Source organism: Argopecten irradians, chromosome 3 (assembly GCF_041381155.1).
Source record: "Argopecten irradians isolate NY chromosome 3, Ai_NY, whole genome shotgun sequence".
Taxonomy (NCBI): domain Eukaryota; kingdom Metazoa; phylum Mollusca; class Bivalvia; order Pectinida; family Pectinidae; genus Argopecten; species Argopecten irradians.
This window is the reverse complement of record NC_091136.1, coordinates 67,056,404-67,078,129: the sequence shown is the minus strand read 5'-3', so window position 1 is coordinate 67,078,129 and position 21,726 is coordinate 67,056,404. Positions and strand designations below refer to the sequence as shown.

At 35.1% G+C, this 21,726-nt stretch overlaps 1 protein-coding gene across 1 annotated transcript in view; it reads right to left on the bottom strand.

Moving 5' to 3' along the window:
• Window positions 1-1,024: 1,024 nt before the first annotated feature.
• LOC138319807 (serine/threonine-protein kinase D1-like) overlaps window positions 1,025-21,726 on the bottom strand; it is a 55,850-nt gene continuing 35,148 nt past the window's right edge. Inside the window, exons 9-12 of the mRNA XM_069262937.1 lie at window positions 21,420-21,495; window positions 19,716-19,822; window positions 15,621-15,706; window positions 1,025-11,478 (exon numbers count right to left, since the gene is read on the bottom strand). Of these exons, the coding sequence (XP_069119038.1) occupies window positions 11,269-11,478; window positions 15,621-15,706; window positions 19,716-19,822; window positions 21,420-21,495 (479 nt within the window). The 3' untranslated portion in view covers window positions 1,025-11,268. The remainder of the gene's footprint in view (window positions 11,479-15,620; window positions 15,707-19,715; window positions 19,823-21,419; window positions 21,496-21,726) is intronic.

The following is a 21,726-nucleotide window of genomic DNA, read 5'->3' as shown; positions in this document are numbered from 1 at the left end:
GAGGACAGAGGAACGTTGTTGTCATTGTACTGTTATTATTGAGGTAAAGTTGAGGACGGAGGAACGTTGTTGTCATTGTACTGTTATTATTGAGGTAAAGTTGAGGACGGAAGGACGTTGTTGTCATTGTACTGTTATTATTGAGGTAAAGTTACGGACGGAAGAACATTGTTGTCATTGTACTATTATTATTGAGGTAAAGTTGAGGACGGAGGAACGTTGTTGTCATTGTACTGTTATTATTGAGGTAAAGTTGAGGACGGAGGAACGTTGTTGTCATTGTACTGTTATTATTGAGGTAAAGTTGAGGACGGAGGAATGTTGTTGTCATTGTACTATTATTATTATAGATTTGTTTGATTCTTTTCAGATAGGGGATAAGAACTTTTCAGCGTTTCCACAAGTGGCTTGTGGTTATATCATCAGCGAAGTTTTATTGGAATGCTGACTACCCGGATTGGTGTGAAGAGCTATGGAGCACGCTGCACATGATACTATTTACTGCTGCATTTTCACTCGTCTCCAGGTAATTTCATTCATGGCTTTTATACTTTTTCTGTTTAAATTGCGATTTTGTAATTACTTTGTAATTTATGTCAAATTTTAACGATGTTTTGTTGTTGTTAGGAATTCTTATATATATATGGCAAGTGGCAAAAGTGATCTCAGATATGGAACAAAGATAAAGATACCTTCAGCATAGCTGGATATTTTCTAAATGCTCATTTTTGTTGGAATGGGAAATCGGCCTAAGCTTGGGCGACATTAACAAGCCGTCCGTTTCCACAGGTAGTTACTTAAATATACAGTTGTGAAATGGACTTAACTAATCGAGAAATGGAAGTCTATATAAGGTTATGTGTAATGCGATAATTAGATTTCAGCATGCCAGATAATAAAAACATTTTTGTTTAAGGACAAAAGTAGAAAGAACAACGATATACAACATATAAATAAAGAATAAAATGTAATATTGGTAGAAAAGGGAGGTACTGAAAATTAACAACAACAGGAAACAATAAAACAAGAGTGCCTGAAACCATCTTTATTGTTACCATCATGTGTCTACATAGGTTCTATCACAATGTCTCAATATCTGTAATGTACTAAGTACATATACTAAGTACATAAGTATGTCTCAATATCTGTAATGTACTACGTACATATACTTAGTACACCAGTATGTCTCAATATATGTTATGTACTTAGTACATATACTAAGTACACAAGTAATAACGATTAGTATATTTTGTAGGTTGCACCACAGATCCTAGCCTTTAACGACATATTTCAACTTGTTCTTAGCCGATCGCCCCTGGAATATGAACATTATGGGCAATATTATCAGGACTGTTACTAGAGAGATCGATATCTTTCCAAATAAAGACATTCTTCTCGCCTTCTTTTCGCCTATAATTCCGAGATGGCAATAAATTGTCATTTTTTTTCTTAAATTACAGATCCAGAACTCTACAGTGGACATATACGAAACAAATGAGAACATTTGGCAAAAACAATGAACCCCAAAAGTCAAATAGCATGATAGCCGCCTGTCGGTAAGTTTAAACAGTATCAATGTTTGACAGGCAAAACAAGACCAGTGAAAGCCGAAATATGAAGTTTGAAAATATAAAATTTGTTAAAGACAGCTATCTTCAAAAAATGAATATCCAAGACGGCTTTTATTTTCAAATCAGCCAGTATTTTATAAATAACTAGAACCATGGGGAATCAAAATGACCATTAGGAGAAAAAAAAGAATAATTGCAAAGAGTTAAATGCAAATATCAAACGGAGTCCAAGATGAACGCCCCAGTAAATATAGCGAACCTACCCATGAACTTTGTAAACTTATTTTCTGCAAAATAGCTAACCTACACTACCGGAAAACTTTCCAAACAGACTTTCTGCAAAATAGCGATAACAAGCATTGTTAGGAAAGGATGATTGGCCACTGATGACTTAAGGCGAGACAGACGGACACAAACGCCATGGAACAAGCTGCCTTTCACACAGGTGAATATCTTATGGTTTTAACTTGCATAACAAGGAAGTTAACGACATGATTATTTTAACTGACCAATTACAAACATATATCTCCATCTAAATATGTAGTAAACGGGACACTTCGTCGGTAACTGCTTCCGACATATATCACTTTTTATGTACACAATAACATAATGCTTACAATAATATTAAAGATTGTAAAACAATGCTACAGAAATACGATCCCTGATAGATCCAATATGGAAGTCTATTGTATAGTATTGCCAAGCATTTCTATGTAATACAGGGCCCTCTCTCGGGTCTGAGCACAGTTTACCTTTTTGTGTGAACTGTTAGCTATAGATGAGGACAGTTTATTTTTCGTATGAAGTGTTATTTCAAAAAAAAAAAAAATTGTGAGTGCTGTAAGTGAGCCCATCTCGGTATTATACACGGATCTTGTAAGGGGATCGTATTTTTGTAAAGCCAAACAATATCAATAATCTGTACACACATGCAGGAGAGATCTTTGTATTAAGGCAGCTATCGGCTACTTTCTGTTTCACAGTGTTGCATATAATACAGACTGATGATGATAATGACATATGAAGTTTTCATTAGTGGTCAACTCCCCACATGACCACTAGTCAATAGCTGACAGGTGGTCAACTCCCGACGTAACCACCGATCAATAGTTGAGTGGTCAACTCCCGACATGACCACCAGTCAATAGCTGATGAGTAAGTCCAACATGTAGGACTGTTGTGAAGGGTTAGAACCATTTCCCCCATAACAGCATTGTACCTTAACCATGTTAAGTAAATTTAATATCGGGAAAGGTTGAATATCAAAAACGTAACGAAACTTGATAATATTGCTATCATTTTTCCATTGCTACACTCCCAGTCACCTTTAATCACCGTTAAAAGGTGTTATACTGGTGCAACATTTTATTATAAACTTACATTAACAAGAGCAATATTAACATCGCTTTACATTCACCAAGATCACTCTTATCAGATTCAAAACCTCATCTACATACCTAAATATTTGTTAGCTACCCATAAGTGTGTGCTCATGGAAACAGGAGATTAGGTTTGATATACAATTGTTAGCTTTTTGAGATTAGATGATGATCCAATCATAAGATAAATAACATTATGTAATACCTATGTACGACAGTCAGATTCGATTTTGGCAGGTTAAGGACTATTCATTGGTCCAGTATTATGCTATTGGTCAGATCTATCTTAAACAGGTGTACCATTAGAATATCCTTGTTACACCTCGGCCAATCCAATTCACTCAGATCAACACAGACTAGATAATATAGTATATGTCCACTCGTACAAAACGTCTTGAGGAATGAGATCTCCTCAATTCTTATATCTCCAACAGATAATGTATTTCTTGAGATTTCCTTTATACTGGTGAACAAAGGTTATCATTTGGCGATTTGAAATATGAAAACATAATTTCAGAAGCTCCTCAAGAAACATAAACAATTTTCATTGGCATAACTTAGAGATGTATGGGAGCCTGGGCGAGATATTGTGAGTATGAAATGAGAGACGTAAGGTACGATAACAGAGTTATCGTTCCTTTTAAACTAACGTATTTACGATAACAGAGTTATCGTTCCTTTGAAAGTAACGTATTTACGATAACAGAGTTATCGTTCCTTTGAAAGTAACGTATTTACGATAACAGAGTTATCCTTCCTTTGGAACTAACGTAAACAATACAATCTTTAGCTATCAACCCGGTTATAACCGCGATTTGAGTAATAAGGAAACTGGCAGAAAGTTTGCCAGATGACACATGTACAGTAAACATCTGCAGTCTAAAACAGAGTAACAACAGAGCTTTAAAAAATAAAATGCACTGAATGTCAAACACTCAACAGCATCTTCAGTTTCGAGCATTTCAGAGACCAACTAAATTTTTAATTGATTTCATTTTTTTACAATAATATTCTAGAGAAAAACCACCAACCAGCGGTCAGTACCTGGCAACTGTCCCAAATGGGATTCGAACTCGCGACCAAGAGGTGGAGCTAGGCTAGTGGTACTAAGTCAGGACATCTTAACCACTTGGCCACCGCAGCCTGACTTTTACATGATTATTATATACAAGACATTTCAAAATCGTCGATGTCATGCCGTTATTAAAATCATGTATTAAAATCAGTATCTCTTTAAGGAGATGATGGAAAGTCTGAGTACGCGGAGAAAAACCACTTACCAGTAGTCAGTACCTGGATTCTACCCCACATCGGATTCAAACTCGTAACCAAAAGGAAGAGGGCTTGTGGTAAATATGTTGAGACAAAACTTATTCTTAACCACTCGGCAACCGCAACCCCAAACAAGCTACTCCATTGTTTTTACCTTCTAAATAAGTTAAACCAGTGCGTCCTAATAATTGACCAATACTGATGAAGGGAAATTAATCATAAATTTGAAATTAAAGTGATTAAGAAGTCATTTTGTAGGTACAAATGAAATCATTGTGTATCAGTGTTTGGCTTAATTGCGTTGAAAAATCATGTACCATGCTTCATTGCCTTGAAAAATCATGTACCATGCTTCATCAATCTGCTGTTTGTAAACTTTTCATTCAACTTTTTCTCAATAATCGAAATTCTGAAGAAAGCTCCACTTACATTGTAATCATAGCATGCAGGAATAATGAGCTGCTAAGTTTGTTTTAATCAGCTTACTTGACCTTCATTTAAGGTCACAGGAAATAGTTGAAAACCTTTAAACAACTTCTTGTTTATAATAAAGAGGCCTAGAAAACTGACCTTGTGCATGTGACATGTTGAAGTGGAGGGTTACCAAAGGACCTCTTTCACGAACAATGGAAATTTGCCCACGAACCAATTTTAATGAAATTAAATGTTACATGTAGCAACATAAATGCAAACCCTTGAAATACGTTAAAAAAATTCCAAAGGTCCCAGGGGCCTGTGCTATGGCCAAATTAATGTTGCCCAGTAGAGGTGTATGACAGGGTTCCATTTTTGATCCAAAATGGTATCAAAATAATGTTTTATGTCATAAAACTGTATTATTTTCTGAAGAGTATAAATAATTACATATTATGATCACAAATATGTAGGCAAAATGTGACAAATAAAATTTTGGCTACATTTTAAAGACAGAAAATATCGAAATTTTGGGTGTTATTTTCGGCCATGTCAATTATTAACAATGGTGGTTCACCCACTTCCAGTTTGAGTGCACCAAAAATATTTTCTGAAAAGTTGGCCCATTACCTGAAGTAAATATTGTGAAAATTTCAGAAAAATTGTGGACCGGTAAATTTGTCGTTTAAAAGTTATAATATAGCAAGGTCTATTTTTAGTAACGTTACATAATGCTATGAATATGCTTATTTTGAATCATTAATCACGAATCTAACCGTGTCAACATTAATGTATAATCCAATACTCATCTGTAACGCTTGATATGATTTCAAATTGATTTATTTAGTGATACTTTGTAAAAAAAATAAGTTTTACATAACCAAAATTACAAAACATTTGGGTGTTTTATGACCACAATAAGCTGTTTAGCATTTGAAGTAGCTTCACTAATATGTCCTGTTCTAATGATTTACAAATGTATTTTGTAATTATAGAGCATATTTACAGTGAAGAGAGTGATTAAAATGGGATTCTGTAGCTGTGTTGTTTGAAAGGGAAGAGTTACCAGGTTACATGGGTCATGTTACAAACCTAAAGTAGTTCAATTATTTTCAGGGCTAACACTTCTGATTAACATTTATGTTGATTCATGCTAACAAATGTAAATCTCATCACTTTTACATATTATATTGTTTTAGATTTTAAGTTTAATTTGGTCGGGAAACTCATTTATGTATCATTTCAGATTTAGATACATTAATGGCAAATGCTTCTTTAATCCTGCAAAATAACTAACTGAATGTAGCAGTTTTAATAATGAAAATAAACGTTATCTGTAAGTTCATCAAAACTTTTTTATCTTTATTGTCAATAATCATATTTGAATTCCATGTTAGTATTATTATATAATTAGAAAATTAAACAGCTTATTAGACACAAAAGAAAGGCTTCAATCACAGTACATGTACATGGTGTATATCCCCGTGATAAAGAGTGTGTGGCGATGAGTTTCATAAGTAATTCTGAAGTAATCCTTATGGACAAAAAGATCTCTAAAAATGTTAGTTGGTGGATATGGTATTAATTGTACAGAGATAATGGAGAAACAGTCAAACAGGAAATGAGAGTGTCTGATCAAACTGGAAATCATTTAAATGCAGTTTATTACATTATACTGTATGTTACTTAGCTTTGTGTCGCGTATAAATTAATTTATTTGGATCCCCCTGACATGTTTAATTCATGTTGTGATAACCAAATTTCTTATAAAATCAAAATTTATTACCTGAAATGATAAACCTTATGCCATTTTGATTGATAGTATGATGTGTTTATGATACACAAAGCTAATTATGAAAAATAAAACTTGTAATGGTGTGATTTGATGCCATTGCCAACACTTTGAAAGCACGATATTTTGAAAAACAACAACATTATACATATATGCACTAATATACTGGATGTATGAAAATTTGTAAAAACTTGATTCTCTTACATAATAATCTACTCCCACCCATTTGATTTCTAGATTTTGTTATTATTTTACTTTATATGCCTTTCAGCTGTAAATAAAAGAATATTTCTGAGAATGCAGTTGTAATCAACGTCTAGCTTGAAAAGTGAAAGATAATGCCCTAAAAATTCTGAAATACTTTGTTATTGTGATTCAATATTTTGATTATTCTACAATATATAGGTTATAAAATCATATATTACTTTACATTTAATGTAACTAATGAGTATTAAATAAGATTAAGAAATCAGTTTCTTTGTTTACTCAATTTTATGATTGAAAAGGGCCGTGGTGCGACCACGGTGTAATACTGCTAAAAATAGACCTTGTCTCACTAAGACCTTTAAACGACAAATTTACCGGTCCACAAGTTTTCTGAAATTTTCAAAATATTAACTTCAGGTAATGAGCCAACTTTTTAGAAAACATTTTTGGTGCACTCAAACTGGAAGTGGGTGAATCACCATTGTTAACAATTGACATGGCCGAAAATAACACCCAAAATTTCGATATTTTCTGTCTTTAAAATGTAGCTAAAATTTTATTTGTCACACTTTGCCTACATATTTGTGATCATAATATGTAATTATTTATACTCTTCAGATAATAAAGTTTTATGACATAAAACATTATTTTGATACCATTTTGGATCAAAAATGGAACCCTGTCATACACCTCTACTGGGCAACATTAATTTGGCCATTACACAGTCCCCTGGGACCTTTTGCATTTTTTTACATGTATTTCAAGGGTTTGCATTTATGTTCCTACATATAACATTTAATTTCAATAAAATTGGTTTGTGGGCAAATTTCCATTGTTCGTGAAAGAGGTCCTTTGTTTGAATATAACGTATTCGACCCAATAAGTGCCCAGGGCGTTTAAAAAATTGAAAAAAATCATAATGAAAAGATGCCAAGACAAAATTATTGCAAATCTATACAGTTTTGTGTAGTTTTGGTATTTATTTATGCCTGGGCAACTGAAATCAAGGCCTCAAAAAGGGTGAGGGGGGCTTATAGAGACATTTACCTTCAACCAACCTCACAGAATATATATCGTAGCAGGTTTTAATTCTAAATTGTTATATCTAGGTCCCTTTAGGTCAGTCAGTGAGTGGCAGACCAGCAAGTCCAGGGTCGGGGTCGCAGGTTAGAGAACAGTCAGCGGCACACTGCTCTCACCCTGTTACAATATTTACAGAAGGTATTTCAGTTACCCCCCCCCCCCCTTTTTTGTTTTGAAATTTTGAAAGGAACATTTTTTCTAGACAAAATGGTTGGGTTTTTTTCTTTTACAAAACTGTTGCTAATGCATTGTAAAATGCTCTTTTGTCAGCAATAATTTTAATAACTTTCATAGATATTTCAGAAAATTTTGAAACTTTTTTTTTCAAATTTCAGTTTCCAATTTTTCAAAAAATTGTTACGTTCAAAATTGCTTGTTGAGGTATGTAACTTTTTATTGCTTGTATGTTCAGAGGATACCCTTAGGCAAATATTTATACCATTTAGATTTTTTTTCACATTTTTTTATTTTTGGGTGGTACACCTATACCTTCAGTAGAAGGCATAGATACCTAATATGACACCTGTATACTGGGATAATAGACAAGATCATAGAAACATCTTTTTTTGGGACGTGGATGTGACATGGTGGTAGAAGGCAAGGCTAGGCGAATGGGGTGCCGTAGACCGTGAGTTCGAGGCCCGGATAGGGCACAAGTCAATACGTTGTCATCCTTTGTTAAATTGTGTTTCTTAGATATATCTACTAAGAGATCGACATACTTGTAAAGAGATCGGTATTGGCACTGTAATATGCTTTGGAATGAGCTACAGGTAACACTTTTGGTTTGTTCAAACTAATGACCTTAACCTTAAAAATCTTTCAAGGTTACATATTGGTTTCCTCTATTGCTGCTTAGATTTTGGCTGGTACTCCTTTAATTGTGCAGTTAATCTTAATTCAATTTCCGAACAAGAATGTCTACACGTGCAAATATGTGTATACTCCCACTTTTTTGAAGAATTACCGAAAGTTATGGTCCTTTACGTCTCTCATTTCATCTGCAACACCCCTTTAGATGTTGCCCCACTAGTAGTACGAGACTTACATAAGCCTTTGATTAGATACCAACACAATCTGCATATATCAAGTTCTCAACTATTCTTAGGATTGAATCAATATTGGAGGCTTATGTCTATTGACAACTATTGGAGGCTTATGTCTATTGACAACTATTGGAGGCTTATGTCTATAGACAACTATTGGAGGCTTATGTCTATAGACAACTATTGGATGGTTGTGTCTATTGACAACTATTGGAGGGTTGTGTCTATTGACAACTATTGGAGGGTTGTGTCTATAGACAACTATTGAAGGGTTGTGTCTATTGACAACTATTGGAGGCTTGTGTCTATTGACAACTATTGGAGGGTTGTGTCTATTGACAACTATTGGAGGGTTGTGTCTATTGACAACTATTGGAGGGTTGTGTCTATTGACAACTATTGGAGGGTTGTGTCTATTGAACAACTATCGAAGGGTTGTGTCTATTGACAACTATTGGAGGCTTGTGTCTATAGACAACTATTGGAGGCTTGTGTCTATAGACAACTATTGGAGGCTTGTGTCTATAGACAACTATTGGAGGCTTGTGTCTATAGACAACTATTGGAGGCTTATGTCTATTGAACAACTATTGGAGGCTTGTGTCTATAGACAACTATTGGAGGGTTGTGTCTATTGACAACTATTGGAGGGTTGTGTCTATAGACAACTATTGAAGGGTTGTGTCTATTGACAACTATTGAAGGGTTGTGTCTATTGACAACTATTGGAGGCTTGTGTCTATAGACAACTATTGGAGGCTTGTGTCTATAGACAACTATTGGAGGGTTGTGTCTATAGACAACTATTGGAGGCTTATGTCTTGTTTAAAATCTATCAAACGATCTGTCATTTAAAGACAGATGTTGGTCAGGCACAATCTTTTACACTGACAAGACTTGGGGATCTAGCCACTTAATGCACTATTTGACTTGAGGAGAGACTGTAAAATGGTATACAAAAATGATGAGTTTTGATTTGACAAATATATATTGAAAACAAAAATTGTTCCCTATCCTCTAAAATTTAACAAAATTCACTATAAATAAGTTATATGTATACAAACAACATATAAATATAATATTCAAGGTAAACAGAATTCTAAAAACAGTTCAAAACATGCATTGCATGTATAGGTTATCTGGTCTCTGCATCTCACCCTGCTTAGTACAGGCCTACAGGTACCCTATTAGGAAATATATAAGGCTGGACAAACTTTCCTTAGGTGAAATAACAGTAAATAAAATAACCACCCAAACAACACATAATTTTATATTAAACATCTTTTGTTTGCTGAAAGACATACTTAAAATATGCTTGAAATTGATAAACTAAAACTATCACAGTGATTTAGTAACATTACCGGTAGATGCCTGCTTGTATGTGTCATTACTTAAAAATCATTTAAAGCATTGAAGGTGCCAATCACTTAACAAGAGATCCCAGAGGGATCTTGGCACCCACCAAAGAATGATCTATGTCTGACAATGTAAAGAGGGATCTTTTCTTTGCTTTTCAAACTTTTTCAAAAATACTACATATAAAATTTAAGACAGATCGCTTCAGTACTTTCTGAGAAATAGCGATAACAAACTTAAAATATCAAAATCCAAGATGGCTGCCTGGCGACCTTCTTGGTGACCGATCTGTCCCAAAACGCAATATGCACAACTATGGCCCTAGGGGAACCTACATGTGAAATTTGAGACAGATCCGTTCAGTATTTTCTGAGAATTAGCTATAATAAGAATTGTTAATGAACTGATGGACCACGGACCACAGATGAAAAGCGATTTGAATAGCCCACCATCTGATGATGGAGGGCTAAATATATAAGTTGTTAATGTGGCAAATTTAGAAATATAAGGGAACCTTTTTATAAGAAAGACATGCTTAATTTACAGTAAAAATAAAACTTGTATCCACACATTAGAGATATTTGAGGTATTCTCATTTAAAAGGCATGCTAAAAGACAATTCATCACATGCAGATAACAATGAAATAAAAAATACAAGTCAACCCTCAAAATCTCAAATTTTGATTAATTTAAAATTATTCCTTTAAAAAGTTTTAAAAACAATTTTTGTGTGTATAAAAAGCTTGCTGCTTACTTCTATATATGTCCATGCATATATATAGACCTGACTGATAAAGTCTATACATTAAAATATCAATTTTGGTTCTAAACCACAACGGTAAAGCTTGATATAGTACCATGTTTTAGTGGTACAACTTAAAAACAGAAGAACCATGTGAATTTCTCCATACAGGGTAGAAGAATAATATTGCCATTTTTATCTTGATTAGGGTGGGTCAAACAATACCTTCATAAGGACAATACATGAACATGCCAATAGACAAGACCCCATACTGAGAGAAACATTAGACAATAGCTGTAGAGGAGGTGACTGGATGGAGTAAATGCCGTGTCGTACATATGGGCCGAGAGGGCATGGCCCCATGGGTAGCTGGAGGGATTACAATATCAAGGCGATGAGCACCACATCAAGAAGCACCACCGGTACTGACACGTTCACTGCGAGATTTACTCAAGTTATACGTCTCGTTCACACCTTTCATGCCAATGTCCTTCCACACTTTGAGGGAGCGCTCCTTCCGATACTGTTCCCACCTGTCGTCGTCCGACTCGTGTGTGAGGTAGCGCTGACCGACCATCTCCTCCAGTTTACGGAGGTCACACCAAGTTTGATAATCCTGTAATGACCATATTCACACATGTATCAACATTAACAACTATTTAAATAATCATAATTATCTTATAATTAACTATCACAGATCATCTCATGTTTTCTTTAAGCCCTGGCTCAAAACTTTATTATAAATTATATCAACATTTTCCAGAAACAAAATTTGAATATCTCATACCATGAAGTCAAAATACATAATGAAATACACCTGCAGTAAAGCCCAAGTGTATCAAGCCTCACATAATTAACCCTCAATTAGTGCATAAACACTTATGCCCAGTTCAAATTAAAGCACTTCATCTAATTTGTACATCAAATCATTTACTGATCATTTCTGTTGTTTCTACAAACAGGAAAACTTTTATATACACTGAGATATTGATATTAATGTGGTTTATGGAAAAATCATGCAATTTATACTTGTAATATTAGATATCTCTATAATGATAATTCCTTTATCCAGCTAAATAACATATCTCTTTCATAATAGGATTTTGATACACAGTACAGTTACTCTACACTAAAGTAAGCACACAATTATACATGGTTAGTTTAATTCGTGAAAGCTTTACTCCTATTCCATTAACAATTAAGAGCCACCATTATTTTACAGTAATTAGCACACTTCACTATAAAGGTTAAATCATCACATCTAATAAAACAAAGCTTACTTAGAAAACAGAAGAAAATGATGATAAAGTAAACTACAAACAGAGGATTTATTGAATCACATCTAATAGTCTGTGCTGGGTTAAACTGCAAGAATCTATCACAAAATGGTGTGATCTTTCTCTACCGATAGGGTGATGATCAGGTGGACAGATAGTATCATTTCAGATTTACCCTGTATAGTCACAAACGCGTACATTACCTGTCAAAAATTGGTCAGAATTACCCTGTATAGTCACAAACATGTACATTACCTGTAAAAAATTGGTCAGATTTACCCTGTATAGTCACAAACATGTACATTACCTGTCAAAAGTTGGTCAGATTTACCCTATATAGTCACAAACATGTACATTACCTGTCAAACTCTGGTCAGATTTACCCTGTATAGTCACAAACATGTACATTACCTGTCAAACTCTGGTCAGATTTACCCTGTATAGTCACAAACATGTACATTACCTGTCAAAAGTTGGTCAGATTTACCCTGTATAGTCACAAACATGTACATTACCTGTCAAACTCTGGTCAGATTTACCCTGTATAGTCACAAACATGTACATTACCTATCAAACTCTGGTCAGATTCACCCTGTATAGTCACAAACATGTACATTACCTGTCAAACTCTGGTCAGATTTACCCTGTATAGTCACAAACATGTACATTACCTGTCAAACTCTGGTCAGATTTACCCTGTATAGTCACAAGCATGTACATTACCTGTCAAAAGTTGGTCAGGTTTACCCTGTATATAGTCACAAACATGTACATTACCTGTCAAAAGTTGGTCAGATTTACCCTGTATAGTCACAAGCATGTACATTACCTGTCAAAAGTTGGTCAGATTTACCCTGTATATAGTCACAAACATGTACATTACCTGTCAAAAGTTGGTCAGATTTACCGTATATAGTCACAAACATATACATAACCTGTCAAACTCTGGTCAGATTTACCCTGTATATAGTCACAAACATGTACATTACCTGTCAAAAGTTGGTCAGATTTACCCTGTATAGTCACAAGCATGTACATTACCTGTCAAACTCTGGTCAGATTTACCCTGTATATAGTCACAAGCATGTACATTTCCTGTCAAAAGTCTGGTCAGATTTACCCTGTATAGTCACAAACATGTACATTACCTGTCAAAAGTTGGTCAGATTTACCCTGTATAGTCACAAGCATGTACATTACCTGTCAAAAGTTGGTCAGATTTACCCTGTATATAGTCACAAACATGTACATTACCTGTCAAACTCTGGTCAGATTTACCCTGTATAGTCACAAACATGTACATTACCTGTCAAAAGTTGGTCAGATTTACCCTGTATAGTCACAAACATGTACATTACCTGTCAAACTCTGGTCAGATTTACCCTGTATAGTCACAAACATGTACATTACCTGTCAAACTCTGGTCAGATTTACCCTGTATATAGTCACAAGCATGTACATTTCCTGTCAAAAGTTGGTCAGATTTACCCTGTATAGTCACAAACATGTACATTACCTGTCAAACTCTGGTCAGATTTACACTGTATAGTCACAAACATATACATTACCTGTCAAAAGTTGGTCAGATTTACCCTGTATATAGTCACAAACATGTACATTACCTGTCAAACTCTGGTCAGATTTACCCTGTATAGTCACAAACATGTACATTACCTGTCAAAAGTTGGTCAGATTTACCCTGTATAGTCACAAACATGTACATTACCTGTCAAACTCTGGTCAGATTTACCCTGTATAGTCACAAACATGTACATTACCTGTCAAATTCTGGTCAGATTTACCCTGTATAGTCACAAACATGTACATTACCTGTCAAAAGTTGGTCAGATTTACCCTGTATATAGTCACAAACATGTACATTTCCTGTCAAAAGTCTGGTCAGATTTACCCTGTATAGTCACAAACATGTACATTACCTGTCAAACTCTGGTCAGATTTACCCTGTATAGTCACAAACATGTACATTACCTGTCAAAAGTTGGTCAGATTTACCCTGTATAGTCACAAACATGTACATTACCTGTCAAACTCTGGTCAGATTTACCCTGTATAGTCACAAACATGTACATTACCTGTCAAACTCTGGTCAGATTTACCCTGTATAGTCACAAACATGTACATTACCTGTCAAACTCTGGTCAGATTTACCCTGTATAGTCACAAACATGTACATTACCTGTCAAAAGTTGGTCAGATTTACCCTATATAGTCACAAACATGTACATTACCTGTCAAACTCTGGTCAGATTTACCCTGTATAGTCACAAACATGTACATTACCTGTCAAACTCTGGTCAGATTTACCCTGTATAGTCACAAACATGTACATTACCTGTCAAAAGTTGGTCAGATTTACCCTGTATAGTCACAAACATGTACATTACCTGTCAAACTCTGGTCAGATTTACCCTGTATAGTCACAAACATGTACATTACCTGTCAAATTCTGGTCAGATTTACCCTATATAGTCACAAACATGTACATTACCTGTCAAATTCTGGTCAGATTTACCCTGTATAGTCACAAACATGTACATACCTGTCAAAAGTTGGTCAGATTTACCCTGTATAGTCACAAACATGTACATTACCTGTCAAACTCTGGTCAGATTTACCCTGTATACAAAACATGTACATTACCTGTCAAACTAGATTTACCTGTATAGTCACAAACATGTACATTACCTGTCAAAGTTGGTCAGATTACCCTGTATAGTCACAAACATGGAAACTGTCAAACATCAGATTTACCCTGTTTAGTCACAAACATGTACATTACCTGTCAAATTCTGTCATATTTACTGATATAGTCACAAACATGTACTACCTGTCAAATTCTGGTCAGATTTTTACACTGTATAGTCACAAACATGTACAATACCTGTCAAAGTTTCAGATTTACCTGTATAGTCAAAACATCATTACTGTCAACATTTGGTCAGTCATAAACATGAAATCGATTTCTTACAAAATTTCTGTAGATCCTATGTACATATGAGAGCTGAGTTTCTTACACATTTCTGTAATATGGGCATAAGCTAATGTACTGATGTATACATATTTACAGGAGAGACTTGAGAGCGAGTTTCTTACACATTTCTGTAGATCCTATGTACATTGAGAGCGAGTTTCTTACACATTTCTGTAGATCCTATGTACATTGAGAGCGAGTTTCTTACACATTTCTGTAGATCCTATGTACATTGAGAGCGAGTTTCTTACACATTTCTGTAGATCCTATGTACATTGAGAGCGAGTTTCTTACACATTTCTGTAGATCCTATGTACATTAAGAGCGAGTTTCTTACACATTTCTGTAGATCCTATGTACATTGAGAGCGAGTTTCTTACACATTTCTGTAGATCCTATGTACATAAGCATCCCTTGACAACAATACAAGGTGCATGCTTTAGACCTGTAAATCATTAAGGTGTGACTGTAATGTAAAAGTGTGATCACCTGAAGCCAGAGATGAACAAGAGATTTTTCCACACTGAATCGTTTTCGCATTTTGACCTGGAGCAGGTTTGTGATGAGGTCTATAGCTGTAAGATAAGTAGGCAGAGAATTAACACGGGACATACAACTCCCTCTACTGAACCACGCCAACAACTACCCAAACGATAGCAACACTCTATCAAATACTCAACATCCTCGCCTGGTACACCAATTGGCATGCTGCTTGGAATCAGTCTTATAAAGGGAATTACCTTCATTTTGTATTAATTGTTAAATCATTTAGAAAAATTTCTTTAGGCTAAAATTAAATTTTGTACCAATTTTATATGAACACTTTTACGAGGAAGAAAAGGAAGAGGGTGTAGAAATATTTTTTGGGGTACAGTTGATAAAGATTTTAACGAGAAATACACTACACACAAAAGTTAGTTTTAAGAATAATGGATGGATCCAACGATCTGAATTCATTTTCAATAACAGGTTGTCTTTGACCTTCGTCCTATTACATTATGAATTTATAATTGTGGACTTTTTGTAAAAAAATTTTCTCAAAATTTTATTGGTAAAAATAACTTTTATTCAAAATCATTTCAGAAAGAAAAAATGTGCAAAATAATAACATTATAACTTAATGATAATCTTTCAAATGGTACAAAATGTCTTTTTCACTGAAAAGTTTGAAGCATTGAAAACTGATTGAGATTGTATAAAGACCAGGTGACAATAAATAGGTGGGAGACTAGTGTGGTGTGAGTATTCACAGCTGCAAAAAAAGCCATTAGTAAAGCGTGAATCTGAAGCTGGGGGTATCATTGATGACGATACAACAATGTGTTTAATGTCCCACCAGGTTATCTCCTATCAGAACATTTATTGTCACTATTATGCAGGATATTTTCCCCATTTGAAGGATGCAGGAGTTTTATAATTCAAACTTGTGTCATGTAGTTTAACCAGAGAGATTTTTTTTTCAGATAAAATTATTAATTATTTTAATTGAGGTTGAAAGTGTCTAATGCTGGAACCTGACTAATACACTGGTGGGACATCACACACACTAGTACAAATCATTTATTTCACTGTTTGTTTGTATATTTCCTCTATGCCACAGCTATCTGCCCTTGGGGGAGGTATTTGGAAATCATAACTTTGTGAGTCAAAAATATGATTTTGGGCTCACAAATATGACGCAACAAATAATCTCTACTTCCAAGGAAATATAACTCAAGAAATACAGAACCCTTAAAGATGCACCACCGCCGTTGAATGGTATTTTTACTCTATCAAAAACAGGAGCAGACAAATTAATATTTTTCTTCAGTTACAAAAGTTACTTACTTAACACCATTACCACCATTGAAAAATTGAAGCTTCTTATTTTAATTCAAGATGAAAATGACAAAAATAAATAATAGCATCCTGAAAAAATTCCATGGCATTATGCCTTATATGGAATTAAATACTGATTGTGCACACACCAAAAGCAAAATAAGTTCTGTCATATATGTATTTTTTGTGCTAATTAGACACATAAAAACATGATTATACATCAATTATTGTTCAAATGCTGGGTATCGTTTATGCTCTGTGGGTGGTGGAGCATCTTTAAGTGGAATATCAAGATCAGTAGAAGCTTTCTAAATACATAAAACTACAGTAATATATTTGATAAACAGTGGTTATAAATGATTTGTATTAAGACAGAGAAGACAGACACAGCAGATCGGTGTTATAACCTGTACGAGCCACGGGTGGCTCATTATCTGGTATACAGGAGGGCGCTTTTGCAAATTTGTCACAAATATTTGCTTGATAAAATTTTTAGCTGAAAGCAAAATAAAACATGATCATATGGTACAAATGATTTGACAGAAAAACTGGTAAGATAAAAATAATAATCTGCAAACTTGAAGCAATGTAATATTGAAACCATTCACCAATACATTACATCATTGTTTTACACCTATCTAACTTAGATGTTTGCCATAAAAAATTAATATAAAATGAAATCAGGAACTATGGGTATAATGAATTTTTACTCATTTCTTTTAGAATGGTTTTCATTTATAAAAGTGAGAAAGCTTTCCATGAATTACACAGCAGACCATCTATGTGTATAGGTAGGTATGAGTTATCTCCCCTTTAGTTTTACACCCAGTGTGTGAAAAGACTAATAAACACTACAAGATTTACAATTTCAAAACCTCAACATGCTATTATTAATAAACATTAATAAACATACTTAAGCTATGAAATATATAAAACATTATCTGTTATTAATTTTAATATTGCATTGACAATCTTCTAATTAGCATGAAAATAAATCATCTAATATGTGTCCCTAAAGCCTGTATACACTTTCCTGGATAAACATTTATTTCATTAATAACTTCGACATTTATGTTTAATATGTATGAATCACACTTTGAACAGGTTTTGTTACCGACAGACAATACACCATGGCACCAATTCAGCATTAAAACATTTGTGAATCACTTGTTACTATGACAACAAAATATAATGTTACTATGACAAAAGAACTTTACTCCCCAGGGAGATATCTAAAGTTTTGCTACTATGAAAATATAGACACTCATTACTATGACAACAGGACCCTACTTCCCTGGGAGATATCTAAATGTTTTGTTACTATGACAATATGATCACTCATTACTATGACAACAGGACCCTACTTCCCTGGGAGATATATAAATGTTTTGTTACTATGACAATATGATCACTCATTACTATGACAACAGGACCCTACTTCCCTGGGAGATATATAAATGTTTTGTTACTATGACAATATGATCACTCATTACTATGACAACAGGACCCTACTGCCCTGGGAGATATATAAATGTTTTGTTACTATGACAATATGATCACTCATTACTATGACAACAGGACCCTACTTCCCTGGGCAATATATAAATGTTTTGTTACTATGACAATATGATCACTCATTACTATGACAACAGGACCCTACTTCCCTGGGCAATATATAAATGTTTTGTTACTATGACAATATGATCACTCATTACTATGACAACAGGACCCTACTTCCCTGGGAGATATCTTAATGTTTTGCTACTATGACAATATGATCACTCATTACTATGACAACAGGACCCTACTTCCCTGGGAGATATATGTTTTGTTACTATGACAATATGATCACTCATTACTATGACAACAGGACCCTACTTCCCTGGGAGATATATAAATGTTTTGTTACTATGACAATATGATCACTCATTACTATGACAACAGGACCCTACTTCCCTGGGCAATATATAAATGTTTTGTTACTATGACAATATGATCACTCATTACTATGACAACAGGACCCTACTTCCCTGGGAGATATCTTAATGTTTTGCTACTATGACAATATGATCACTCATTACTATGACAAAAGGACCATATTTCCCTGAGATATATATAAATGTTTTGTTACAATGACAATATGATCACTCATTACTATGACAACAGGACCCAACTTCACTGAGAGATATATAACTGTTTTGTTACTATGACAATATGATCACTCATTACTATGACAACAGGACCCTACTTCCCTGGAAGATATATAAATGTTTTGTTACTATGACAATATGATCACTCATTACTATGACAACAGGACCCTACTTCCCTGGAAGATATATAAATGTTTTGTTACTATGACAATATGATTACTCATTACTATGACAACAGGACCCTACTTCCCTGAGATATATATAAATGTTTTGTTACTATGACAATATGATCACTCATTACTATGACAACAGGACCCAACTTCACTGAGATAAATATAAATGTTTTGTTACTATGACAATATGATCACTCATTACTATGACAACAGGACCCTACTTCCCTGGTCAATATATAAATGTTTTGTTACTATGACAATATGATCACTCATTACTATGACAACAGGACCCTACTTCCATGGGAGATGTCTAAATGTTTTGTTACTATGACAATATGATCACTCATTACTATGACAACAGGACCCTACTTCCCTCGGAGATATCTTAATGTTTTGTTACTATGACAATATGAACTTTCATTACTATAACAATAAAACCTTACCTTCCTGGGATATGTCCTTCCAGGGGTTTGGAGGATACATAAACGAGGCGTTTTGTATCTGATCACTCACTTCCTCATCCTCATTGAAAGGGAATGTTCCACTAATACTGTAATAATATAAACAAGGTGAAGGAAACATTGAATACATAGTACATAAAATTTAGATAACCTAATTATAGTGGTACAACCAGGTACTCGTCATTCAACTTGTGCACTATCTAAGCTGAAAACTACTTTATAGAGAAAAAAAACAAGAGGCCCAGAGGGCCTGTATCGCTCACCTGGTTTGTAATGCCAAGTAATGTTCAGAATACAGGTTCATTGTTTCTTTTCTGAAGGATTATAATATTAACCTCTAAATCCCCTATTGGTCCTCACCCCTCCTGTGCCCAGGGGGTCAGAGCCAAAATTTATACAAGTTCTGTTCCCCTTCTCCCAAGGATGTTTGTGGCCAAATTTGGTCACAATCCAAGCAAAACTCTAGGACAAGTAGCGATTTATAGGATTTACCTCTATTTCCCCTATTGGGCCCCACCCGTCCTGCCCCGGGGGGCCAGAGCCAAAATCTATACAAGTTCTGTTCCCCTTCCAAAAAGGATGTTTGTGGCCAAATTTGGTTACATTCCATGCAGAACTCTATGACTAGTAGCGATTTAAAGGATTTACCTCTATTTCCCCTATTGGGCCCCGCCCCTCCTGCCCCCGGGGGGTCAGAGCCAAAATTTATACAAGTTCTGTTCCCCCTCCCCCAAGGATGTGTGTGGCCAAATTTGGTTACAATCCATGCAGAACTCTATGACTAGTAGCGATTTAAAGGATTTACCTCTATTTCCCCTATTGGGCCCCGCCCCTCCTGCCCCCGGGGGGTCAGAACCAAAATTTATACAAGTTCTGTTCCCCCTCCCCCAAGGATGTGTGTGGCCAAATTTGGTTACAATCCATGCAGAACTCTATGACTAGTAGCGATTTAAAGGAAATGTTGACGGACAGATGGACGACGGACGGACGGACGGACGACGCGCCATGACATAAGCTAATAATAAAAAAAAAAAATTTTTATGAGTTCAATTGACTGACCACATGTCCAGAAAACTATTTACCAGACATAGATGACCACTCCAAATGACCATTTGTCCTGCGAAATATTGTAGACTTACCCGAAATAGATGACCACTCCAACTGACCACATGTCCAGAGAACTATTGTAGACTTAACTGACAAAGATGACCACTCCGACTGACCACATGTCCAGAGAACTATTGTAGACCTACCAGACATAGATGACCACTCCGACTGACCACATGTCCAGAGAACTATTGTAGACTTATCAGACATAGATGACCACTCTGAATTACCACCTACCAGACATAGATGACCACTCTGAATTACCACATGTTCAGAGAACTATTGTAGACTTACCTGACATAGATGACCACTCCGACTGACCACATGTCCAGAGAACTATCGTAGACTTACCTGACATAGATGACCACTCCGACTGACCACATGTCCAGAGAACTATCGTAGACTTACCTGATATAGATGTCCACTCTGACTGACCACATGTCCAGAGAACTATCGTAGACTTACCAGACATAGATGACCACTCTGAATGACCACATGTCCAGAAAACTATTGTAGACTTACCTGACATAGATGACCACTCCGACTGACCATATGTCCAGAGAACTATCGTAGACTTACCTGACATAGATGACCACTCCGACTGACCACATGTCCAGAGAACGATTATAACCTTTACTCTTTAGCACTTCTGGAGCTGTTTAGGGGAGAAAGGACACAATGTGAGTAATCATCACACGAAGCATTACAGAACAAGACAATTACCCAAATTACAATTAGTGCCACAAAGACATCCAATCAAGCTGTTTCTTAAATATAATTTACAAATGGAAATGGTCAGTGACCTACATTTGGGACATAACACCATCTCACATTGGACACTTGCAATTTTGTTAAATGCCAGTCCTTCATGGAAATGACTAAGGAC